At 42.1% G+C, this 25,341-nt stretch overlaps 1 protein-coding gene across 10 annotated transcripts in view; it reads right to left on the bottom strand.

Annotated features, from left to right (window-relative positions):
• Positions 1 to 25,341, bottom strand: part of SLC6A6 (solute carrier family 6 member 6) — a gene marked incomplete at its 3' end in the record, with an annotated part of 56,207 nt that overhangs the window by 7,422 nt on the left and 23,444 nt on the right. For 9 of the 10 annotated variants that reach the window (XM_079317101.1, XM_079317104.1, XM_079317098.1 and 6 more), the window contains 12 exons: positions 24,946 to 25,185; positions 24,224 to 24,358; positions 22,129 to 22,363; positions 16,293 to 16,425; positions 12,940 to 13,074; positions 10,918 to 11,021; positions 10,679 to 10,803; positions 6,016 to 6,128; positions 3,245 to 3,382; positions 2,139 to 2,241; positions 1,242 to 1,342; positions 381 to 551 (listed from right to left, as the gene is read on the bottom strand). In XM_079317101.1, the coding sequence (XP_079173227.1) occupies positions 381 to 551; positions 1,242 to 1,342; positions 2,139 to 2,241; positions 3,245 to 3,382; positions 6,016 to 6,128; positions 10,679 to 10,803; positions 10,918 to 11,021; positions 12,940 to 13,074; positions 16,293 to 16,425; positions 22,129 to 22,363; positions 24,224 to 24,358; positions 24,946 to 25,174 (1,722 nt within the window). In that variant the 5' untranslated portion in view covers positions 25,175 to 25,185. Of the gene's footprint in view, positions 1 to 380; positions 552 to 1,241; positions 1,343 to 2,138; positions 2,242 to 3,244; positions 3,383 to 6,015; positions 6,129 to 10,678; positions 10,804 to 10,917; positions 11,022 to 12,939; positions 13,075 to 16,292; positions 16,426 to 22,124; positions 22,364 to 24,223; positions 24,359 to 24,945; positions 25,186 to 25,341 lie in introns of those variants that run through there. The other variant, XM_079317096.1, reaches the window with a different exon arrangement.

Below are 25,341 nucleotides of genomic sequence, written 5' to 3'. Positions count from 1 at the left end.
AGGTTTGACCCAGGTCTCTCTCTCTTTATCTTGCTTTCCCAGCAATTTTCAGGATGGTGTTTCTGCGTCCCTGGGGGCTGGAGAAGAGAAACCTGAGACTCAGAAACACCCCAGTCCTTGAATGTTTGTCTGCAAGTGGAGGTAATAATTGCCAAGCTAGAAGCTGCACAAGTGGGACATGAATAAAATCACTTGGTGTTTGTCTGAGGACAGAAGGCCTTGTGTTTGTTCTCTTTCTACTGTTTGCCTAGAGGACAGGTGATCTTTAACAGTTTTATTTGCCTTACCTGGGCAAGGTGGCAGTTTTCCAAGCATTACTTTGTACAAAACACAAGCTAAAGCTCCCTTTCTCCTCTAGACAGACAATTGGTTGTTCTTACCTCAATGAGTGACCCATCTGACTGAATGATGCGGATGACCATCACCATAGGGATGCAGATCATGGAGGAAAGGGCAAGAACCCAGCCCAGGCCAATTGCCCAGTCTGGGTATGTGTAGACCTTGTTGTAGGTCAGTGGTTTATACTTGGCCAAAGAAAAGATAAAGCACCCCTGTGGATGAGAAAGGAAAACAAAGTGAGGCTCAAAAAATGCTAGAAGCAGTAGGGCTCTGCTGCAACCACTGGCCCCGAGGAACACAGGCAGTGAAAGGCAGAGCTGATGGATACCATATGTGTTTTAAACCAATGGGGAAATTGTTCTTCCATTTCAATCATTGGAAGAGCATCTGCATCTGCTTATAGCATCTGCTGTGTGACGACAGAGTGCTAAGAGATGGGGCTGAACAGCTGCACAACACTGCCAATTCTTCAGGGCTCAACAGCTTTCTGCACACTGCAGGATTACCAGGATGTTCTTCCCACCCAATGAAATACTTCAAGCCAAGGTCTGCCTTAGACTGCTCAAGTCTTTTTATTACAATGGCCTAGCAGTACTATGTCTTAATGTAGAGGCTGCTCTTTGGAGAGTGAGTTTTCTCTTCATCAATGTAGAATTTTGCCAATCCTAAGAAAAATCCACTCAAACATAGCCAACTGCAATTTGTGCAGGCACAGTAGAGACTGGAGAGCTGTTAACAGCTGACATCTGAAAACATGATGTCTTTGAGAGGTCTGTTCAAGCCTTCAGCTTCTCTTTGCAAACTGGCCTCTGAATGCAACAGCCTTCCCTTGAAGAGAAGCAGGAAGAGGTGGCTGAGCACTGCCAAGTGTAAGACTTGAAAGAGCACAGGTCAGTACTCACCACACAGAGAACTGGTGTGATCACAATCCAGCTCCATTTCATCCAGGGACCAGGTCTGTATCCAATCATATCCTCAATGGCATCATAAATATTATCAGCGCCTGTAAGAATCGAGCAACAAGAGCCCTGTAAATGCTGCAGGATTAGAGCTGCTTTCCTAGGCTCCCCAAGGGGTATTTAAAGAGAAATGAGGGTGTCAGATGTATTCTTCAAATGCTTCCCACAGCTGTGAAGTCCAAAATTATTTTCTTGAAAAGCTGAAAGGTTGGGAGAATGTCTCATCCCACCCTCCCCTCATTGTTTGGCTGCAGGAGTGTGATGCTAATCTCTCCTGTCCCCATCACACCCCCTCTCCTCTCCAGACTCTCTGAACTTCCCAGAGGGATCACCATGGCAAAGACTTGACAGCAAACAGTGCACCTGCTTCTACAGAAACCTGACTGTGTTTTTCAGGCAGCTACAGAGGCCACTGTCAGACCATAGTGCTCAGCATTGTCAAAAGTAATGGGGCAGAATATACTTTCAGCTCTCTTTTTGTACTTTCTGTTTGGTTGGCTTGTCCCTGCAGTCACTGAAAGGAAATTCTCTGAGACAAACAGAATTTTCACGGCTGGCCACACTTTCAACTCTCACCTCTAAACTTAACACACAAAAATGCTTAATTGTGCCCTTATTAATTAGCAATGGAAGAATACTCATTTTTGGTAGGAAAAAACCACTGGGGGTTGGATTTATCCCAGATGCAAGTTTGTTTCCAAATGGTCAGGGGAAATTTATATTAATGGCATGTGTCTGTTGCTGGGAAGAAGACTCTGGCGTGGCTGATGATTACATATTTGGCTAGCAGAATTGTCACTGACTCATCAAAAGGTATCAGATTAAAGGATTCACACTTACCATAAACCCAGGCTACAGCAATACATTCAAAGAATGCAACCCACAAAAGGCATACACCACTAGCTGCATAGTAGTCAAAGAGTTGAAAAACATACATGCCACCCTGTAAAAGAGAGACACAACTGGTTAAGATCCAACAGGAAAAAAAACCAAGAATTCAGGCCCAGCTCCCAGTAACATCTACCAACATATTCCAATGACTCCTGTCCAAAAAGCAGCATCTAGAAAATAGGTAGGGTAAATATTTGGCATCACCTTCCTCAGGGAATATGCATGTTTACTACAGGAATAACTCCAAACAAGAAAATGATTAAACTAAATTAAGTCAATATAATCTACTGAGATACTTATATCTTTCCTTCTTACAAGTCTTTTAGGATGGGCATTTAAAGAAATAAATGGTTGCCTCTTAACATTAACAACTTAAAAAGACTAAAAATTAAGTCATCAGGAGAGTCTTCATTTATTTATTGAGTGAAAGGGCTACTTTTATGAAAATAGTTATTTTTTTGTTTCGTAACTCTATTTATACTCTGCTGTTAGACTCTGCTCTTCCTACACTGTTCTTTCACTTGAAAAACTTTGGGGTTTGGGCATCTTTGTTACAGGTGCTATTTTACCTCCCACAGTCATGCTCTCCCAGTTGTTTTTAAAATCTGACTTGGATTTTATTTTGAAGATAAATATCACAACAGTGTAGGCACTGGAACATATTCCTGTCTTGTTTATACTAGAATAAATCCAGTGGTATTTAATTAATTCAAATCTGTGTAACTAAGATAAAAATCTCTTTCTCTGCATGCCATTGGATGGGTTCTTAATGTGCTCTGCTAAAGGTTTCCTATGTTTCATCATTTAGAACTAGATGTTAATATTCATACTCATGTTGACTGGTACCTGAGATCAGATTGAATTTAATGAGATTTCACATTTCTGTTCCTGTGACTGAAAAGGGAACAGATATATGACTCCCATTCCAAATGCTTTCAGATCTAGGGATGACAGAAGCTCTGTCCATCAGTAGCTAATTCTTTGCAGTCTCAATCACAGCTAAAACTGAAAAATGGCTAAAGAAGAAGGCAATTTGCAGCAGTGGCACTACTTACCTCAGTCACCATAGTTAGTCCCAGAAGATAGCTAAGGAAACACACTATAGCGATGAAGATTTCCCGTCGGTAACCCTTCCTTAGGAAGGATGGGTGCAGATCAACTAATGACGTGATCTGTCCTTCAACTTCAACAAACTACAGGGGCAAAACAACAGCAGAGAAACGACTTGAAGATCACCTGCCATGCAGCACGAGGCTCCTGCTTGAACAAACCCTCCCCAGCACCAGCCTGTGCTCTGTGCTGCTCTCAGAGAAATAGAAACCATTCCTTTGTAACCCCGAGGTTGGAGCGTGGGGGTGGATTTCAAGTTGGAACAAGCTTTCAGAATTTCTTTTTGTTACCTAGAAGCCTTATGAGCTAAAAAGGGGCTCTGCAAATGCAAGCCACAAGGATGAAGGAGGCACTTATGTGCCTGATGACAGGAAGGCACTTATGTGGCTTTTATGCTGTCACTGTTCCAGATGAGCACAGGCTGTATGCAGGAGAAGAGGCAGAAGGAAAACACTCAAAAGAGTCCAAGCTAGGACAGCACCTCCCAGACTTTTTCTGATGTGCCAGGAAACATCAACAGATAGTAGTTAGGTTAATTCTACAATTTGATATAATTCTGCTCTTGGGTTTATTAGGGAAAACCCAGCCAAGGGAAAGCAGCCTGTGATGTGAAAGAGCAGCTTTTCTTGACTGTGTCCTTGTGGAGCAGTGAGCAGAGTATCTCTGGCTAAGGCTCTGGGTACTTCTGCAGCAATAATAGAGCTGTTCATACAGTCCTCATTCAATGATCTGGCTATTTGCACTTGCAAACCAAAAATGAAACTGAATAAATGAGCTAAAAGTCTTTATCTTGCTTCATGATAATTGTATTTATACTTTGGAAAACTATACAACTGTGTAACTTGAGTTAAGCAAATAACCCAAACGGTATTTGAATAAAAGTTTAAAGTTAATAAAAAACCAGATCTTTCTGCACCTGGAGGAAAGCAACTACTGAACTTTCCCAAGTAAAACCATGGAAAGATCTTTTGACTGATCTGTACTTTCAACCTGGCAAGGTACAAAAGCACTGAGCTCTCTGAAAACAAGGATATGGATTGGAGGTATCCATCAAAGCTGCCTCTGTAGAAAGATCTTCACCTTGAGTAGATACATCATCTTAATAGATACATCATAATAACTTATCATGAGGAACCTAAGACAGAGATTATTTCAGAAAAAGCTGCATTTTCCTACCTGGCACTTCATTGCTCTTACAGTGCCAGAAATGCCCTTTAACAACCCTACCCTCTTCCTGAAGCTCCATTTTGGAAATACAGACTGTCCTGCAAACAGATTCTGTCCTCCACCAAATTTTATTGCCTCTTGTCTTGTTACTTTGACTTGTGTAAAGCTGGTTTTCTTTTTAAATGCAACTCTTTCCTTTGAGCTGATCTGATCTGAAACTGCTCTGGCATTCCAGAAACCTGCTTGACTGCACTCCAAAAAACCAGAGGGGTGGAGGAGAGAAATTAAGCGCTCCAATTAGTTTTAATCATTCTGCACAGTGAGGAGCTTTTTAAAATTACTAGACAGCTTCCAATTTGCATAAGCATAGGGTTGCTGAACCACAGCACTGGGCACTTTCACATTTACTTAGGAGCAATTGAGAGTTGCTCACTAGAGTTCAAAGATTAGGCCATAAAGAGTAATTTAGGGCAAATGAAATTAAAAAAAAAAGTCAGAGATTAGGTACACAACAACTTGGTAAAAATTCCATTTACAGAGCTCTCCTCATATGGGAGAGCATTTAGGCTACAGAAACACTTCATCCTTATGAATACATATATATATATATATATGTTAAAATCTTAATGACTTTACATTTGAATACAGAAAACTTAGGCAATTTTGAATGTGTAGTTACTGCATAATTGCTGGTCACACGTTTCCTTGTACGTAGACTATCTAGAAATGATTTACAGGTTCCTTGGCAGCATTTAGTCCAACATTCCTCCAAGTAACCACTGGGAAAAATAACCTAACTTCCTGACTCAACTTCTTGATTTTTTTCTTGCTCACTAATTAATAGCAGTGTGTGCTATAAAATTAGTACAGCTGGAATCTGAGATGCTTTCTGGCCTGTTTGGAGGTACTGAATGCATGCTGCTGACGTGAAAGTCAGCAGGATCCCACATTGCTCAGCATCTCCAAGCCCAAGGCCACCAAAAAAGGCTGCAGCTTTTTCTTCTCACTGTTCCTGAAGCCACCCTGGATATACTGTACAAAACATTATGTGCTTTTTTGTACCTCAGGCTGACTTTGCTTTTCTTTTTGGGCACTTGGCAACCACCAAAATCCATACTCCTAGTAGTTACTGTTAGTTTTTTAATGGTGTATACACCCACGGGTATTTGCAATGGCACACTGTGGAACAGACTACTGAAGTTGTTCATGTTTTAAAATTATTAAGCTTTTTTTCCAAAGAAAGAAAATACTGTGACCAAAATGGTGGTATTTTGTGGCCAGACTGGGACTAAAATTTAGGTTAGGGAGTACTGTCCTAATGTGGTAGACCCCACTAATTCTTGGTGACAAAGACATACTGAGCAACACAATATTATGAATCAAGTAGTAGATTCATAAAGTGCAGCCCCTACACTAAAAGCCACCCATATGAATTCCTCTCAAGCAGCATTAGAGTTATTTTCTTCTTAATTCATGTCTGTTAAACCAGCTTTTCTCAGTCAGCACTGCTGACACAGTAAGTCACATGTCCCTTATCCATTGTACTAACCTGGCTATCCAGTCCAAGCAACAGAAGCATAATAAAAAAAAGGATTGCCCAAAAGGTGGGCAGTGGCATCATGGACACAGCTTTTGGGTAGGCAATGAAGGCCAGGCCTGGACCTAGAGAAAGAGAAAATAGGGAGGGGGGAAGGGAAGGGAAGAAAAGAAGTAAGTACCAGCTCTTTGGTAAAGGTAGCCACCCTCAAATTCAGGAATGCCTGGTTCCGTTCAGATAAATCCAAACGCAGCTGGAAATACCAGGATGGGACAGTTTGGCTCTTTTATCTGAAATCGAAGCACGCATGACTACAGCAGAAACCACAGGCAAACCCCCAGGCCAGTGCTAGCTGATCTCCAGTTTAACATCTGTCTCAAACAGATGCCAGTAATGGAGGTGTCCTACACCTGCCCTGCAGGGACACAGGGCAGTCTTGGGGCTGGGGGACAAGGGGTGACCCAAGGGAATGGCAGAATCCCACAGCTAGCCCACATGGCCATGATGAAGATGATGATGAAACTCTTTTGCATGCAGGGAAGGGGACTCTGCTAGAAACATTCCCTGGGGTTTCCACTAATGCAAGCACTGCCTCCCTCTGTATGCAACCTCCAAACCCTGCGTGGCTTTGCTAAACTGGGGTTTGCATTCCAAGGAGTTTGCTCCTTCTTTCTGCTGCACTGAGTGACCAGGCTACTCCCAGTTTTACCAGCTGAAAACTGAGGAACTGCTGCTAGGAATTGCTGGGGTGTAAAATCACTCTGTGTAAAATTGCTTCCCCATGCTGTCACAGCATCTGCCCCTATCCAGGCCAGCCTGATGGACCTGCCCCAGTGACACAGAGCACACACAGCCACCATCAGCCCCAGCTGCAGGATGGGCTGGAGGAGCAGAGGGGCTGGGCTGAGTGCCCAGCTCTGCTCTGGAAGCCAAAGTGGGGAGTGCTCCTCCCTGAGCAGGGTCACCTCACTGGTACCCACACACAGCACAGGCACAGTGCTCACCCTCACCTGCAGCCAGGGCTCTCAGCTGCCCTTTGGGGCAGTTTTGTGGAGGGAGGAACAGCCCTCCAGCAGTGGCAGACAGCAATACTGGCAGCTCGGCTCTCACAGGAGATGAAGGAATTTGGTGAGGCTGACAAAAAATTCTGAGGGCAGATCATAATTCAGAGTGAAACCAGAAATGCCTGGCTCATCTGCTTGTTTACTTTGAGGAGCCTTCAAAGTGCCAGTTTTCAAGTGGATTCATGTAATTTTCAATGGGAAAAAGAATTCTTTTTAAGATGCTGCAGTGTGGGGCTAAAAAAAATCTTATCTCTGACCTGTACAGAAAAATCTCTAACACTGCTCTTCCTACCTCCCACTTTTCCTTTCCAACAAGAATGATGGAAAAAGAAGCAAGAGAAAGAGGTAAAATGAGATGTCTTTTTTTTCAAACTAAATAGAACTTTGAGTCACTGAAAATATATGAGCATAAATAAATACATATTAGCCAACAATCAAACAACTAATTTTATTTTAAATGAAACACAACTAAGATTTTATACGACAGAAGATACCAAAAACTTGGTGAATGTTTCAAATTTTTGGGAGCTTTGCTTTTTTTCCCCCTTAATTCAGTGGATACAGTAGATCCTCTCTGAGGGAGAACTGCTAACAGATGGCATCTGTGCAATTGATGAGACAGATGTAAAACTGCTCTCCTCAAAATTTGCTGCAATTCTGTATTCTTTGGCCAGTGAAACTGTTCTTGTACTGTGATACCAACTATTACCAAGTGTCCTAAGTCCTGAGCTAATTTTGATTTTTCTTTGAAACTAAGTGTTGAAATATAAAAAGTCCATGTGAAAGAAAATGTTCCTGGCAAGCCCTCAGCCGAAACATAAATAATCTAAAAATTGTATTTAATTTGAAACCCTGTTGTTTGGAAGGGTGTTTTGCAAAAGTGAAGCACTTGTGGCTGCTATTAAAAGCCAGAGAGGACTGCCATGATCCCAGCCCACGCACTGGCTGATTGCCATGGGTGCTGTGGCATGGCTGGAGAGCTGCAGAGGCACAGACCAGCCAGGCACCAGGAAACCCAAGGCACTATTGTCAGACATGCCTAATCTGAATTTCTTTGCAAATGAAATTGAGAAAAAAAAAAAAAAAAGTAAATCTTCTGTTGATGTAACAGTGCTATAAATTGCATGGGTGGCAAAGTATTAATGGATGACAGTGACAGGACTCACTGTGGTTTTGTTGAGCCCCTACTGCTTTCCTCTCTATCTTTAAAAGAATTTCTGAAAAGAAAAACAACTGTTTGTTTAAAATCTGCTTTCACTGAGGAGTCAGAGAAGTCTGAGCTAACTGTTGAGTAAACCTGCTAAAGCCAGTGAAGGCCAGCAGGACCAGTGCTTCCAGCAGGAGCCAGCCCTGGCTGACAAGTGTGTCCCAGGCACATGGCACCAAGACTGAATTTGGCACTGGGAAAAAATGTGGCCATGAGACTGTGCTGTCAGCAGATTTGTTGATGTTCCCGTGGCTTTCAGGAGGGCAAACAAATGGTGTCATGGATAGGGCAGGAGGAATTTAACTCGCTGGGCAGAGATGGGGTCTCAGCCCTGGACAGCATCTTCTGCCAAGTGCTGCAGCCAAGTGGCAGCACCTCTGCTCAGTTTTTCCTGACCCAGGGGAGCAGTTCTGACCTCCACCAAAAGAAACCAAAAAAGGCAAGGCCAGAAAAGAGAGGCTCAAGCACCTGCTGAATCCTTCTGTGCTGAGAAGAAGCAATGAAAACTTCTCCCAGAGCCCCATGCAGGTCCTGGGACACTCATCCCAGGGGGACCAAGTGTCTTCAGTGGCTGTGCCCTTTTCTCTCTGAGAAAGGCAGCAAGGAAAAACATGGCAGGTGGTTTGGATACTTTTGGGTAATTTCAGTAGTGTTTTCTGTCATATAAAAATGTGCCCTAGCACTTAGCCAAAGACCAGCAGTGATGGGCACCCACTGCTTGCTGAGACAGTTGCAACCTCTGGCCATTGGTGACATGGAGTTAAATAAAGGAGAAGACAACAAAATATGCAAAAAAAAGAAAAAAAAAATCAAAAGCCAAGTTCAGAAGCCAGTCTGTGCCCCTGTTGTCCCTATAATAAGCTTTTAAACTCCTTTAAAAAGTGTTTTCGAGGTGTTAGAGAAAGGCTATTTAAACACTGAATTAATTTGTATTTAAAGATTATTTAACAATACAGTGTTACTATAGAATTGTTTAATTTTAGAAATGTCAGGTGACAGGAATGTAGCTGCCTCTATCAGAGATATAATAGAAAAAAAAATTAGAATAAATATTGACCAGATAAAAACCTAATGTACAAATACTTAAAAATACTACTCTTGGACTTGATTCACCTACATATAAATAAAAAATAGGGCTAATTATGATTAGTTCAATAGGATTATTCCCTTGCTTCCTGTTTCCAAACAAAGCAATCAACGTCTGATCAAAATAAGCATTATGGCCAAGATTATTACTAATTGCACTTGCAAGAGCTATGCCAGTTGCAGCCACCCAAGAATCCAGTGGTGCCATCAGTGTCATTAGTTTTTCATTAACCCTTGTGAAGTAAGACATTTTTCTTAAAGACTTAACTCCCAGAGCCATGTTATTAAAAGATATATTGACTTTCACTTTAATAGCATGTTTGCAGAAGAAAGCTTTCAAATACTATACAAATGAATTAAAAGTGCTCAAAAAATTAGAAAGAAATATCAGAACTGCACTCAGGTGACACTGTTACTGCTAGAATCTGATCAGCTTTAAGACTTTTGGCTGTCAAGACCTGATTCATTATTTTTCCATGGTAATTCCCAACTAATTTGTCTGTCCTATGTGAAAGCACATGGTTACACCTGCCCTCATGGACTAGAAATGCACAGGGGAAAAATGTGTTCTGTTTTGTTTGAGATACAGTCACAAGTTATGAGGATTCAGCTTCTACCCCTGCATGTTCTACCTCTGAATGTAAGTGGGAAGGACACTTCTGAAATAAGGGAGGAACCTAAGTGAACATCAGGTTTCAAAATGGACTTTGACAGTTCTGTCAACCTCACACTGAAGCTACAGAGGACAAATGCAGGATTGCAACACCTACAGTTCCTGTGGGTGAAATGGTCCACAAAACCCTGGAGATGGGAGTTCTCCAACTGCTCTTGCCTTTCAGTGAGATTTGGGAATGTCTGTGTGTGTGTCCCTTCAAAAGGCCAAGGTACTAATCCTACTCTAGTGCTGTGAGCAAGCAACACTCAGCTATGAAAAATACATAAACACAGGCAATTTGCATTTGAATGAAAATAAAGGTAGTCTGAAAAGAAGGATGGAATAAATTCTTGAATCAATGACATTCTGGACCCTGGATAATGGTGTAGTTATCTTAGCTCTAATCTCAACTCAAATAGATTAGCAGACTCTAGGAAATGTGTTTGCTGCCCTGTTAATCAAGACAGAGTAAACAGTACAACCCCAGCTAACCCTCACTGCTCTAGATTAAAGCCCAAATCAACAAAGTGCTTATTTTTTTCTGACAATTATGGGAAATCTGGTTCTGTTTTATCACTTAGATGTTAGCTGATTGGGTCTGCAGAACTTTGCTCACACGCTGGGCGGCAGTGCCCACCACCACTGCCACCAACACCATCGTACCTGACTCTGCCACATCAGCAATGTTCACCCCTTGCTCTTGTGCCATGAAGCCCAGGACGGAAAAAATTGCGAAGCCAGACACAAAACTGGTACCACTGTTCAGGCATCCCAGCAGCAAACAGTCCCTAAGTCACACATATGTCATGGAGCAAGTTAATTAAAAAAAAAATTAACCCATTGTCCCTACTTTATTTACATCATTTAGCTAAAACACTAAACCCCCTTGGATGGAAACTTGCCTATAGCAGTTGTATTTGTACTTGTTGTAGCTCCCCAGGGAAGTCATTGCTCCTAAGCAGATTGCATATGAGAAGAAGATTTGTGTCCCTGCATCTATCCAGACCTAAAGGGAAAGATAGAAACACTGTTATTACCAGCATTGTTGCATTGCAACAATCAACACAAACACACAGTTCAAAATAAGCAAAATCAACGAAATAATTGTTTCCATTGAGGGTGAGAGCTAAAGGACCAGGGAGACAGGGAAAGAGAACAACACATTTGCAAGTTTGGCTTTCACAAGGAAAAGAAAATTGTTAGCATCAGAACCCAGAAGAACATAATCTACAATAGTTCCTGTTTCCCCTCCCCAGAGATGCTCAGTATTTCTAATTTCTTAGTCATTCAGCTGATCCTTCCTGTTGGCGCAACAATAAACGTGTTTCAGTGCAATAGGAAATGCAGAAGTATTTATAACATTGCTCGTTTCTCTTGTAACTCATTGCAGTTAGAGTCAGCAGACAGATTCCTTAAACTGAGGATGTGAAAAGCTTGAGAAACAGGTTTGTGTATTTGGTCTGTTTATTTTTCTAGCTTTCTGGTTGTTTTTGTACCTGTTCAAATGCAAGATAAAAAGCCATAGGGGTGGGGGGGAAAACAAGCAAAATACAATGCATTTTATGAGATACATATCTGATCCTGGTCTCATGATTCTTTGTCCTGATTACATTAAAAAAAAAAAAACAAAAACCACATACAGAGTGAAATAACCATACACTATGATCTTCTTGGCTAGTAAATACATAGCAAGCTATCAAAACACATCCTCTGAATCCCATCTGTTCTCCTCCTTCTGCAAATTCAAGCCTGCTAGCACCAGTGGAAACCAACAAGGAATTAGAGTAAGTGAGAATGTAGACTGAGGACCATTACCTCCTCCCTCCCACCATCACTTCCCAGCACCTTGCTGACTACTGTCTCCTCAGAGTGATGCTTTTGCTAGACTGTGGGCAGCAGCCAGCCAGCTCACACGAACCTCTCCTGCATTATCTGCTGACACTCTGCTTAGGGCTAACAGTAGATCATAAAAATGATAGGGTCCCATAAAAGATGATTCAGTCATAAAATATAATGTCTCCTGTGAAAAGGGTGTCTTGTAAAAGAGGACAAGACTAGACAATGAACTAAATTTTCATGATGTTTCTTTCAATTACTCTTTTCCTACTTCAGTTCTTTTGTGACCACTGGAGTTTTATTTTAACTAAATACTCATTAGAAAGAAATAGCAAAGACAGATGTTATTTCCTATCACTGTGATCAACATTTTATTATTTTCAAAGATCCCTTGTTTTCTTTTTTCATGGGGGAATATTGCATTTTTTATTTTTTTTTTATTTCTCACATGAATACTGTTGGCTGAAACAATGCTGATCAACTCAAGTATCCCACACTTGTCTGTGAGCACACAGAATTTCTATCTATACAGAAAGAGTAAGCCTGACTCCCACTGGGCAGGGCTAAGCAAACAGTAGTTCCTGTGTCTCAAAGCATTTTCTCCACCTTTGCATGGCTTTTCATTCTTCTCTAATTTCATTCATTCCTCTCCCAATCTTCTCCTGTTGAGCAGTGGGAGATAAGTGACACTGGTACTCACAGTTGTTGCTTGCTGTTCCATCTGTGAAGCTCACGTGTCTCTCCTTTGAAACTAAAGACTATCCTCATTAAAAAAATGCATCTCCCTTACCTTACCAACAAGAAAGCTGAGATTGTATAACGGGACAGAGTCTACAGCCTCAGAGTCCTTTGACATAAAAAAAATACACGCATACACACACAAACATACACATGGAAAGATGCATTAACACGTTTAACAGTGACCTTCTCAAGCAGATCTCTGGAAAATATAACCCAGCATTAAAGTTCATGCTATATTTGGACCTCTAAAGACTGTGGAAAAAAAAATTGAGTGCCATTACATCAGCAGCATCCCCCTCCATCCCCCTCTGCACAGGAAATCCCTCTCCCCACTCCTGGTTCTGTACCTGTGGGTCAGCTAACCGTGAGATATCAGGGTAAAGATAAAACTTGATGCCTTCTGCAGCTCCAGGCAGGGTCACACCACGGATGAGCAGAACAAGGAGCATGATGAATGGGAATGTGGCAGTGATGTACACTACCTGGAAATAAGAAAAGAAAAAATGGATGTTTAGTCTGTGGCAGCCAAAGCTCCAGAATCAAGAGAGGTCTAACACTGGGAATTCAAAGCCCCTTCATACCTAAAAAGGGTCCAATCTGAGTTTCTGTGTCTACTTTTAGTTTAATGGTCTTTAAACCTTGTTGCCTTAGGTCTGAAGGCAATGCATGAATCCCTCCAGAGGGCCCAGTCAGTGCTCATGCCACTCAGATGTGATTTTATACAATTCATGACTTTTGTTCAAATTCTGCTCTTGCTCTGTCCTCCTCACATGGCAAGCACACATCTGCCAGGGAAGTGAAAAGGTTTCCTCACTGAGGGACCCTGAAACATTACCTCATTCTTTATTGGAACTTTAAAACTTACAAACTGTTTCGCAAGCTCTGACCTTGGTGTGCAGCCCCAGCACTGCTCCTGCAGTCATTTCCCCAGGGCTGTGGCAGAGATTAAGGCAATTTGGTTGTGCTCCCGTGTCTCCCTTCCCATCTCCTTGAACACACCAAGCCCTTCAGGTTGGCATCAGCCTCAACAGTGGTAATTTCCAGTCCTATAACTTCATTCTTGCCCTTGCTGCCTATTCAGCAACATCATTACTGGAAACTAAGGCTCTATTCATCCAGTTTGAAAATATGTCTTCATTATCTTTAACCTCTATTCCCACTCTCTTTGAATAACAGCCTACTTCTTCTCTTCTTGTTATCTCCTCATTCATTTGATGAAAGAGCCCTTTGCTTTCATCTCCAGCACGAGGGTTAATTGAGCTTGCATTTGGACAGTTCTATCTTTAGACCCACACTTTTTGACCTCTAACATTTTGCTTTCTTTGCTCATCAGTGCTTTCTCTCGTTTTTTGTTTAACTGCTATGCTACAATCAGTACTGTCCAAGAAAGGGCATTTTTCTTGGAATCAGATGATACCCCCAGGTAATTACAGTTTGCTGGCATGAGTTAAAATGTATTTTTGTTTTCCAGAATTTGCTTAACTACTGCAAAGATCCCAGGATGCTCCATTTTTCTTCATAAGTGTGTCCTCTGAGAATAATGAGGAGAGCTCAAAGCCTGCATTGCCATAATAATTCTCAGAGCAGGGTTGATTTCATAGAATGAAAGGAAATTTTTTCATCCATGCCCTTTTCAATTCTCTTTGAGTTTTCTGTATATTTTCCACAAATAACATGTATTGCCCATTAGCCCAGCTTTGCCAAAACCAGGATAAAACAGGGGATTTCTGCACCTTCTTAATTTTTTTAAATAAGTAAGGACTATGAAAAAATCAAGGTTTTCTGACCAAAAAAAAGCTTTGACATATTTGCCACAGCTGAATGAACAAAAACTCACAGAGAGGTCTTTACACTGCAGGTAGAGATTCTCTTACAATGCTGCAGGAATCTTTTAAGATCAAGCACATTATCTAAAGCTTAAGTATAACTAATATTTTTCATCATGATTTTGTATTTATTTGTCCAATTCTTTACTAAAAGATTTTAAAACTACATCTTCCCCCCACCCCCACCCTGCTCTCCAAAGAGCCATTAACACACTGGAAAGCAGGGAAGTGCTATAAACAACCCTGTCCTAAAGTAAACTAGGCTTCTCAAATAATTTAAGTCCTCCATTAGAGTTTACAGTTTACTTTTGTTTGACCCCAAAGTTAATGGAGTCAACCAGAGACTTCCCAATGGTTTTGTTGGTCTTTGGCTGCACACCCACATGCTGCAGAGAGCAGAGAGAGAATTCCTACCAGCCACCCCTTTGGGACATGAGACCCTTGGGCAGGATTTGCAGAGAACACAGATTTTTAGAGAACTGATTTTAACAGACCTGTTTTCAACCTTTTATCTTCATGGGGAGTGGAAACTGTACCACAGGGAGCTTGGAATGCCTCTCTGTGCTACTGGAGCCTTTGCTGAGCAGACACCAGGGGTGCCAAAGGTGCTGCAGAAATGTTCAATTTCACCCTGCTGCTGCAGGAGATTTACTGCATCCACCTTTGCTATAAAACTTGTACAATCTCCTCACTGGGTCACATCAGTCAGAGGGAAAAGAGAAACAAACCCTTTTTTGTCAATGTGTGCTTTAGAGGTGTGAAAGGTGTTATTTGGGGGAAAGGTGGCAGGAATCCAGGGTAAGGCACCAGCTTTTTAATGAGGCTCATTGATAAAAATCACAGAAAGCAAGGCAGAAACTGCAGTAAAGCAAGTGGTTTAGTCAATAGTGGAACTCATGAGGTCTGGCTTCCTACAAAGTTTTGTCTCCTGGTTGATTCTGCAGTGTGCAACAAGCTAAAACTGCAAATGATGCTTGCTGTGCAGCTGAGGCACTTGGAATTTCTCCTTGACTCCTCTGGGGTCTTATAAAAGATGAGTTCACACTGTGGCCTTTTTCATAGGAAGGGCACTAATGGGGTCACTTCCTTCTACCTAGTTGAGAAAAAATATAGGAAACTTAGTACCTTGAGGTCCTTCCTCCTCTGTCAGATTTGTCTGAACACTGCCTCAAGCAACAAGCTTGAAAGCTAAGAATTACACAACCACAATGGCTTCAAAACTTATGAAAATAAGTATAAAAACACTACTGAATGCAAGGGGGAATAACATTAGGCTTCACACCAAGTGACTGACCAAGACTTGCAATGGAGCAGGATGTTCAGGAGTGATGCAACTGTTATCCTTTACAGGAAAACAAGATTTTGAAGAGTATGTGACAGGACCAAACCCACAAGATATACAGGATCTTTGTTAGTGACAATGAACAAGTTTCACCTAAGTTTCATCTTGTGTGCCTACACAGAGCTCATTTCAAAACTGCAGTGCACCCACAGCACCCCCACCACAACTATGTTAGCATCCATCCTGCTGCACTGGAATGAACTTGACTGGACTGAGAACACACAGTGCAGAGCACCAGACAGAGCCTGAGACCTTCCACACTCATGGCATCAGTGGGATGCTCATCCTCTGAGAGCCGAAGTGGGGCTCAACCTGTGCTTGTCTCTGCTTCTTGATGCCCTTCCAGGAATGGCTACTTGACTCACAGGCATTAAGGACATTGGTAATGACCTTCAAGACTCAGTTGAGTATGAATTCTTCTCTTACTCAATGGAAAAATACAGTTTTTCCAGGAAATTGTGAATATCTTCAATATTAGGATTCCTAGAATCTCTAACTGCAACGATCATAGAATGGGTAAAGGAGCACATACCTTCCCAGTGGATTTGACTCCTTTCCAAATGCAGAAGAAACATATCACCCAGACAAGGAGGAGACACAGTGCTAGATCCCACTTGATAATACCAATGTCTTCAATTCCCGAGGACAAGCTCAGCACATTGCGCCTGGACATTTGAAAGGAAACAAAACGAGAGAAGCAGGAGCTCAGCTGATGCAGACTGGTTGTGATGGCTGAGAATACACCATGGTGTGCAGGGCAGTGTGCACAGACAGATCTCTGCTCCCAAAACTCTTGCTATGTCAGTGCTTTATGTGACCAAAGCTGTGCTTTGCAACCTTTCATCTCCCCTATGTCTGTGGGACTCCTTAATTCAATGTATCACCCAACATTTAAAAAAATTAAGCTCTTTTTAGCAGCCTGTCACCACCCCAACATGAGATAAACAAGTATTTGCTCTCTTGAAGACAGAAGAACAATCTGCCCCAGTGAAGCTGCCTGGCAGCAGTACACACCATGGGCATTTGCACCTGACCTGTATCCACATTTCTGCTCCTTTTTAGTTCCTTATCAAGGCTGCCACGAGGAGGAAAGGGAAAAAGCAGTGCAGGGAAGTGTCAGGCTATGCAGCTGTGCAGGGTGAAGCTGGAGCCATTATCTGTTCTGCCCAACACTGCCTGGGTGCTGCCCTCAGCACCCCCAACACTGGGGTCTCATTTAGCTAACACCAGATCATTTGGGAAATTTTATTCCCTCACTTAGGTTAATAAATAAAAAGTAATTCCTGAGATGTATTTTAAGTGAGCAACATCTGACCATTAAAAGACTCTGATCCAGAGGGGAAATATTCATTAAGGCTTCTCTCTTTTCAAAATTCTCATGGCTTACCATTAAATACTTAAACTATTTTTCAAATAATTTTATGCAACATACATTCTCCTCACACACTGTGCAGTCCTCGTCATACTCAACACTTCATTTGTCAAATATGTAAAAGAACAAACTGTTTCTTATTGTTCACTGTGCTAATACTCTTCTGCAAATAAACCCAGTAAACTCTGAAGAGTTTCTGCAAAGTTTTTTTAGTCAAGGAAAAGTTTAGACCTCAATTGCCATAGAAAAACATTGCCCCAAGACTACAGAAGTAAACTGCTACCTGACAATTTTTAAAATTAATTATTAGTTAAATTTTACTTTCAGACAGCTGTGAAAGTCAGGCACTTTCATTCACCAGAGTCATGGAGAGCAGAGCCCAGAGCAGTCTGGGTGCTGTACTGGGTCAGGCTTTGTGTGGGGATCCAGTACAAGACAGACCATGGTGGTTTGGCTTTCCCCAAACTAATGGATTTTTTTTTTTTTTGCTATTACCATGGAAATAATAGTGAATGAAATCCCTGATGGAAAATCTGCAATTAGTTTTTGGAAAGAGCCCTGGATTGACCAGTTTAATAGGACTCAAACCCTTGCCCATCTGTTTTTGCATCTCTGTTTGCCAAACTCTCTTGGATCACCTGTGTGACCGTGTTCTCACACCAAATGCTTTATTCTCTCTGAACGTGTGTGTATTTTGTTATGAAAAAGGACTAATGGCACCAGACAGGGTAAGTCTGCTCTAATCAGCACAGCTATTCAATAGTCATGAGAAACCCCTCAGTAATGAATATTTGGCATAAAGTTGCAGTCCTGCTTCACCTGAGCCTAAAGAAACAAAGGAAAAACCTGCTGTGCATATACAAAAGAAGAAAATACATTTGTAAGATGACAAAGTTCAGCTGCAAGCTTCTATGCCTTTTTAAAAATAGATGGCAATTTTCCAATCAAAGGGGCAGTTCATATTAAAAAGGCAATCTATGGAGTTGGCTCTTGGGAAACAGTGAATAATTAACTGCAAATGCCTTTTGGAATAGGGAGCTTTATTAATGTGTTCAGCTAAGACTTCTCTGCTTTTTACAGCAGAACTAAACACAAGTGGCCATCTCTCCTAGAGTCTGCCCCAGCAATTCTTTCAAGATTTTTTGGAGGACACGCCAATGGGCTACTGAGAGACAGTTATCTTGCTTTTCTATGCTTTTCTTGCTTATCCCATCTCACACAGACCGACTTCCTCAAGGAATACACTCAGAATTACTAGGGGAGCTTCAGCATTACAATTGTTTTATGATTTCTAGCCCTACATATTTTTACATAAGCACTCAACCTGGATTTGGGACCCTGTAAACTCAAGTTCAGGAAGGAGCACAAGCTGGGCTGTGCTGATAACTCTTCAATTTTGTTACATAACCCCCATGCTACTGAGATTCAGCCAAGCCCACTCAGCTACCTTCACACCACTCACACACGAGTTGTTATTCATTCAGATTTATAGTTTGATGCTGTCATTAACTGTCACTCATATATAATCAATGGGACAACAGGCTGGGGCTGAGGTTGTAATAAACAGGAGCTCTTGACCCTTGAACACTAATATGTTCTTGTGCATGCAATATGGAAATGTAACAGGAGCTGTAACTGGCTCTACAACATAAACAAAAATAAAATGAAGAGAGTTATGCAATCCTTGGGGGATATTCCAGCTCATTAATCAAGTGAATGCAGACAGGACCTTTCAAACAGGAAAGGTGAAACACCCTTTCATGTTGGATAGACAGAAAAATTAACATTGAAGAGGTTGTACAGAAGAATACTAAAAAGAGAATATCAAACAATTTAAAAAACTCTCAAGTTTGCTCTTAAAGGCAGAGACAGCTACTCTAGATTTTGTTTAGTTTTTTGTGTTGTTCCCTTTAGGATTACGTGCCATTAGCATGTGATGGTCTTTCTTGGGATTTGGACGAAATAAAGTCTGCTGATTACCAAATATTTATAAACACTTGGCCAGCACTAAACAATCCGAGGTTTTGTTCAGCCATAAGTACCCTATTACACTTATCCCTTATGCATTAATATGTGTGTAAGCCTTTAAGGTTTTGAACTTCAAAATAAAATCTTCAGAAATAAGACCTGAAGCATGTGATTCCAAGAGGTAAGTCTCCTGATATAAAGCCTGATTTTCTTAACCCCCTTCTATTGCTGCTCAAGCAAGCATGTGATTTGCACAAAACATTAATTCAAATGAACTGAAATGTCAGGCTGCACTGTACATCCAGCCAGGCTGAGAAGTTCAGTGTGAAGAGGTTAATGCATCTGTGTGGTCAATTATACCTGAGCAGCACTAGTTTTACAAAGCAGTACTGATGAGGACACTATATAAATGTCCCACAATAAAAATGGCATTGGGTTTCAGAAACCAAATACTCACAAACCTCTGAATTAAACTGGAATTAATTGTGCCACAAAGCAGATGGATATCTTTAACTAAAGACTAATTATTTACCTGTCCTTTCAATGTCAGTAGCTGACTGGCTGGCAGCCAGTATTGTCTATGGCAGCATGGTACCTGAAAGCTCTCAAAACTATTTTTAATTTCAGAATTGTAAAGAATAGTAGCATGGCTGGAAAAAAAAAAAAGGGATATTCAGTGTTTGCACCATGCAAAAGCTATGCTACTTTAATTACAACAGTGCTGCGTGATCTCTGCTCTTACTTGAAGACATCAGGAGTTATTTATGCAGAGACAGCAGCTATTTTTAATACTCCTCTAAGTGTCACGACTCCTGAAGGCAGCTTGCTCTGTTAAGGGCAGCTTTGCCTATGATGAAACAGTGAGTTATGGGCACTATGACTGTCCTAGCAGGATTACAAAGCCAAACTCCTCCCTAGCAAGACTCCAGGGAAGAGTTCAGCTTATGGTGTCTAAAACCATTGAGGCCTCAAATTAAAGTGGCTGCAAAGTGCAGGGAGAACTACTCCAGAAGCAGAAATCACTGAGTAACCTTTGCTCCAGCTCTGCTTCAGACACAGTGAGGGCACAGCTGAGGACAGCAAAGTGTGTGAGGATCAAGGATTTGTTGTCCAGCTCAGGCTCCTCCAGCCTGGCTACATCTACAGGAGGATTTGGCTCAGGCTGCAGAGGACTGGCTTCCCTCAGAGGGAAGTTGACTGAAAGCTCCCTCACTAACCTGCTCCCATGGGGACACCATTCCCCTTCCCTGCCCTGCCACAACCCTCTCTATCCCACACCTGCTGTGCTGGTACCCACAGACAGCTCTGCCCTTCCCCAGCGTGCTGGAGCCCTCACTCTTACAATCCCTCTCCCAGCCCTTCTTCTTTTATGCTGTGCTATCTTCAGTCACCTGAAGTGAACATGCTGCCTGGGCCCCCAGAGGGACAGTTTGGCCCTCAAATCTGTGCAGTACAGGAGATGGAGCTTCCAGAGCAGCAGGACAATTCCACAGCCACATCAGGAGCCAGCAAGCTCACAGCTGCCCTCAGCACAAGAGGATTGCCAGCAAAATTACTGCACAAAAGTGATGATGAACACAGTGCTTTGGGAGTCTGGGGAGCAACTACTGCAGGACCTCTGCTTGCTTGGGAGGCCTTGAGAAGACCCTGGGACACAAGAACCAGCCACTCATTTGGATTCAAGGCTTTCAGTGCAAAGTCATTGTGGGAGAGTCCAAAAGAGGGAGAGCTGCTTCCTCTCCTACTGCAACTTGCCTCTCAGTTCCCCCAAAATATCCAAAAAATCATTTTCCAACTTCCCCTGTATTTACAAGGGAGGAAGTCACCTGGGAAAGCAGCTGCCCCTCAACATGGAAATGCTGAGCTCATGGTGAAAACGCTGCTCTCAGAGCCTGCACCCTGTCTCTCACACCAGCCCCAGAGCCTTTTGACAAACTACCAACCCAAGATTCAATCTGCCCCTTCATATCTTAGCTCTCGTGTTACAAATTTTAGCACAAATTTTAGTTTCTAAGACTGTTTTTTTTCTAAACCTATTGCATGCCAAACTTCTTCAGCACGAACACGATTCCTGCTGGGGCTTTGGCTGATGCTTATTTTTAAAAATAGAGAAGTAGGTACAAGTTGATTAGAGATGAAACTGCACTTTAAATATGCTGAAAAAGGCAAGCTGAGCCAGAAACTGATTCTACCCGTAAGTGACTATCTGAGCAAGCAAGCAAGGAAAAAAATTATTACTAAACTATTTGAAGATACTTTGGATTTAAGTTTCCCTACAGGTATCTTCCTCTGCTGCTATGTTTTCACACTTATATAAACACACAGAGTTTTGAGGTCATGCCTGTTCAGAGATCACGTTATGCAATGTGATTTAAAACTTGAAAAATAACAGAGAAATGAGAATAAGAAGCTTATGACTGATGAAATTCAGGCATCTGGCAAACCAGAGTTTCCTCAGAGACTGCAGAGAGAAACGTTGTAATAGAAATGACCTGAGAAACCTAGAATACAGGACAACGTTCACCACCTCTGTCAGATTTATTACTGAGGTCAAAGCCTTGCATTGTTGCCAGGCTGAAGAGAGAGATGTGGTCTAGCTTCATAAAGTGTGCTGCAAATGCTAACAGCTGGGGAAGAGGCAACCACAAAGGTGATGATTTGTCACTGTTTCCACTGTAAATCCCTGCTATCAGGGCATCTGCAGTGACTTGTTTGTGTTCTCCTGCTGCACTTAGAGAATCCAGCCAACAAGGAAACAAGTTTTCTTCCTAAGAAGAAGCAGTACTAGGCTTTTAAAGCTCCCTGTAAGGTCTAGGATAAATACACTTACACATCTATCACCTGCCTCCACTATTCCCAGACTGACCAGTCTGTCTCAGGACGGGTGAGAACCAGTTGCAAACAACTGGTCAAAAACTGAGCAATTTTCCTATCCAACACTTCCCACTGGGCTTCCATCAGAACTCAGGACTGACCTCTGGCACACCACCAAAAGCTCCCTGAAACACCATGAAGAGGGGGTACTTACTCCCAAAACTCAGTGACAGGAGAGGTGAAGTTAGTGGCATTCAGTGAAATCCAAAGTGTTTTGTTCTTCCTGAGAGTGTCTTCCACGCAGGTGGGCGTGTTCCACTTCTGGTGGCAGTGTGCCCAGGGCAGCACGCTCTGGAACGACTGGAACAGGTAGTAGAGTCCCCAGGCCAGGATCACGATGTAGTACACGTTCAGAAGGGACACAATCACTATGGAAGCATAACCAATTCCTGGAAAGAAGGGGAGAGAAAAGACAAACGTGCAGATGTGACAGCTGCAGACCTTGGGATCTCCTGGGGCTGGGGCCATTCCCATGTGCTGTGGGCTTGTACCTGCCCTACCCACTGCTGATGGGAACTCAGCTCAACCACACATAAGCACAGACTGCCACCATCTCTGGCTCTCAGGGATGAGTTTCTGGCTATGGTTTGCTGACACTGAGGGGAGGATTGCAGGAGTCTACCCAATTTAACACAACCCAGCTATTTCAAGCTTTACTGGAGGAAAGTAAAGGCATCAGTCTTTGCTTGTTTACTTCACCATCTCACTTCTTAGGTACCTATGTGGGCAACCTCATTCTTGCCACACTGTCCCCCAAGCCAACTTTCCTGGCAGCAACTCAGCTGGACAGCACCTGCACCACTCAGTTATGGCTTGGCTGGGTCTATGTAGGAAATAAAAAAAGACTTTTCTTGAATGAGTTAAAAAGGAATCAATGTGAAAGTGGTTGTTTCTGTCTCAATTTCACTTGTGCAAAGGAAGCATGGCATTTGTTGATCTTATGGTTACCTGGATCAACCTCTGCTTACAGTTATGAACAACAGGTAAAATAAAAATACTTCCTTTAAAAATTTAGAGCTGTCTCTTACAAGAACCTATGAGGCTCCCTTTAACATCACTCTGATGGATATTCCAGCATTTAGGATACCTGCCTCATATTTCACAGTTTAAAACCTTGTTGCAGTAGGAGTCTTTATGACCAGAGATTATTTTCATGCCAGATGGAAACAAACAGAGCAAATGCTATTTATTCTGTACATCTGCATTTCTTTCAGCATATACAGCTAGTCACATTAGCTACACTTTCTCTTTATGGATGCCTGGGAGATTGCTATTTAAACAAGGAACATTCCTTCTTCCTCCTCCTCCTCCACAAAAAAAAAAAAAAAAAAAGGTTTTCATGAAAGTGGGAGGAGGAGGAAGAAAATTAAGCTAAAGCAGCACAATTACATCAGCTTCAGCAGCATTTTGAGTACTAGGTGGGAGGGTGAGCCTCAGAGAAAACCCCCACTTCTGCTTGGGGTGACATCAGGGGAGAGAGATGCCTGAAACAGCAGCAGTGGCAGAGCTAGAGACATGAGAGTGTGAAGCACCCACTCTTTCCAAATGGGATTTGAACAGGACCACATGTTCAGTGTAGTTATTTCAAATCATCCTGCCTGTGCTGTCCGGCTGTAAAGGGCAATCTACACACAAGACAGGCATCCTCTGTCATTTTTCTAACCTGCCTTTCCTTTTTCCTTGCAGTTAACTTCCAGAGCAGCCTTCATACTGCTCATGTGAGCATTGAGCAGGCAAAGGCCCTTTGATAATATCAGACCAGCATTTGACAGGACCTGTTCAGTTATGACCAAAGCCCTATTCCTGAATCCCACCAAAAAATGCTGTCCAGGTTTTGACTGTATCAGTAGCAGATGGATGATGCCAAGGATAAGCTTTCACATGGAAGAGGGATTTTGATTTCCCAACCAAAATAACATTTTAAAGATGGTTTCATTAATGACACCTAGCCTTCCGAGACAACACTTTCTCTCATACCTGTAAACAAAATGTGCAATTGCCTTAAAAGGCATAATATGCAATTTCTTTCTTGGTTATTGGCAGTTTTGCCAGTTAACAAGCTGATAGCATCAAAATCAATACCTCATTTTGTCCTTCAGACTCTCTGACTTCTACCTTTCCAGGAACCAATATCATACCCTTAATTACTAGAGCAAATAGCTGAATTAATGGACTTGAGGAGAATGGTGTTGCTACATATGGTTTACAGAGGGGTCTTTCAGCAGTAAAGCACAACAAGATGTACTAACCAGTGAAAATAGGGCAGATCTTTTCCCAGCATGTAATTCCACCTTCGGAGGTATACTGTCCTAGCACCACCTCCAGGAAAAACACAGGAAGACCTCCCCCAAACAGGAAAATGAAATAAGGTATAAGAAATGCACCTGTTGAGAAAATACAATAGTACATAATGAGATGAAATGAATAAACTTACACAAGATCATCAAAAAAGTGGCAGAAGGTACATATAAACAGAGATAGATATTTGACAGATACTTGATACTTTATTTGATATTTGATACTTTAATATCACTATGCAATAATCTTATTCTGGGGTATTTTTGCTCATTTGTTCTGCAAAAAAAGAGGAATGTAGACTGTAAAGGGCGTTTTCTTACCTCTTTAAAGTGAATATGTCCAACAACAAAGGCAGATTGTTAGGCACACAATACTTTCACATGGCTCAGACTGCTCTTACTCTGATATCCTAATGGTCTATACTAACAGCGTGTCTTTTGGTTAAAACTGCTACACTTGTTGCAGAATTAAAATAGCAGGAAATGTTCAACAGCACAACATCTGAAAGAGCTGGATTTTTCCCCCTAATAAAATTTTACTAAAAACTACCGAGCGATGAAACGACCTCTCCTGAAGACTGGCGAGGGAGGCAGAAACCAGATGTACCAACAGTCTCCTTAAAAGCTGGGTGAAAATCAGAGGGCAGAGAGACAGAGGGGGGCCCAAGGCTCACCTCCGCCGTTCTTGTAGCAGAGATACGGGAACCGCCAGACGTTGCCCAAGCCGATGAATCCCCCCGCCACCGACAGCAGGAAGTCGATCTTGCTCGCCCACTTCTCCCGCTGCGGGGGCTTCCCCTCTGCCTCGTCCTCAGGCCGTGTCCCCGGGCTCTTGCCAGGGGAAGGTTTGAGGATGTCCTTGTGGAAATCTTTCAAGCACTGAAGCTTTTCCTTTGTCGCCATATTTCTGCTTTCTACACAGAAAAAGAAAAAAGAAAGGAAAAAAAAAAAAGAGGGGTTTGTTAAACAATCTTTTCCAGCTGAGCTCTCTAACACTGCAAGAAATGTTTGGCCAAACTCATTGCATACAGAACAGAGCTGTTTATTGAGATGAGATAGGAAAATACATC

Source organism: Erithacus rubecula, assembly GCF_903797595.1.
Source record: "Erithacus rubecula genome assembly, chromosome: 13".
Classification (NCBI taxonomy): Eukaryota; Metazoa; Chordata; class Aves; order Passeriformes; family Muscicapidae; genus Erithacus; species Erithacus rubecula.
The sequence above is the reverse complement of the archived record's forward strand: the minus strand, read 5'-3'. Positions and strand labels throughout refer to the sequence as shown.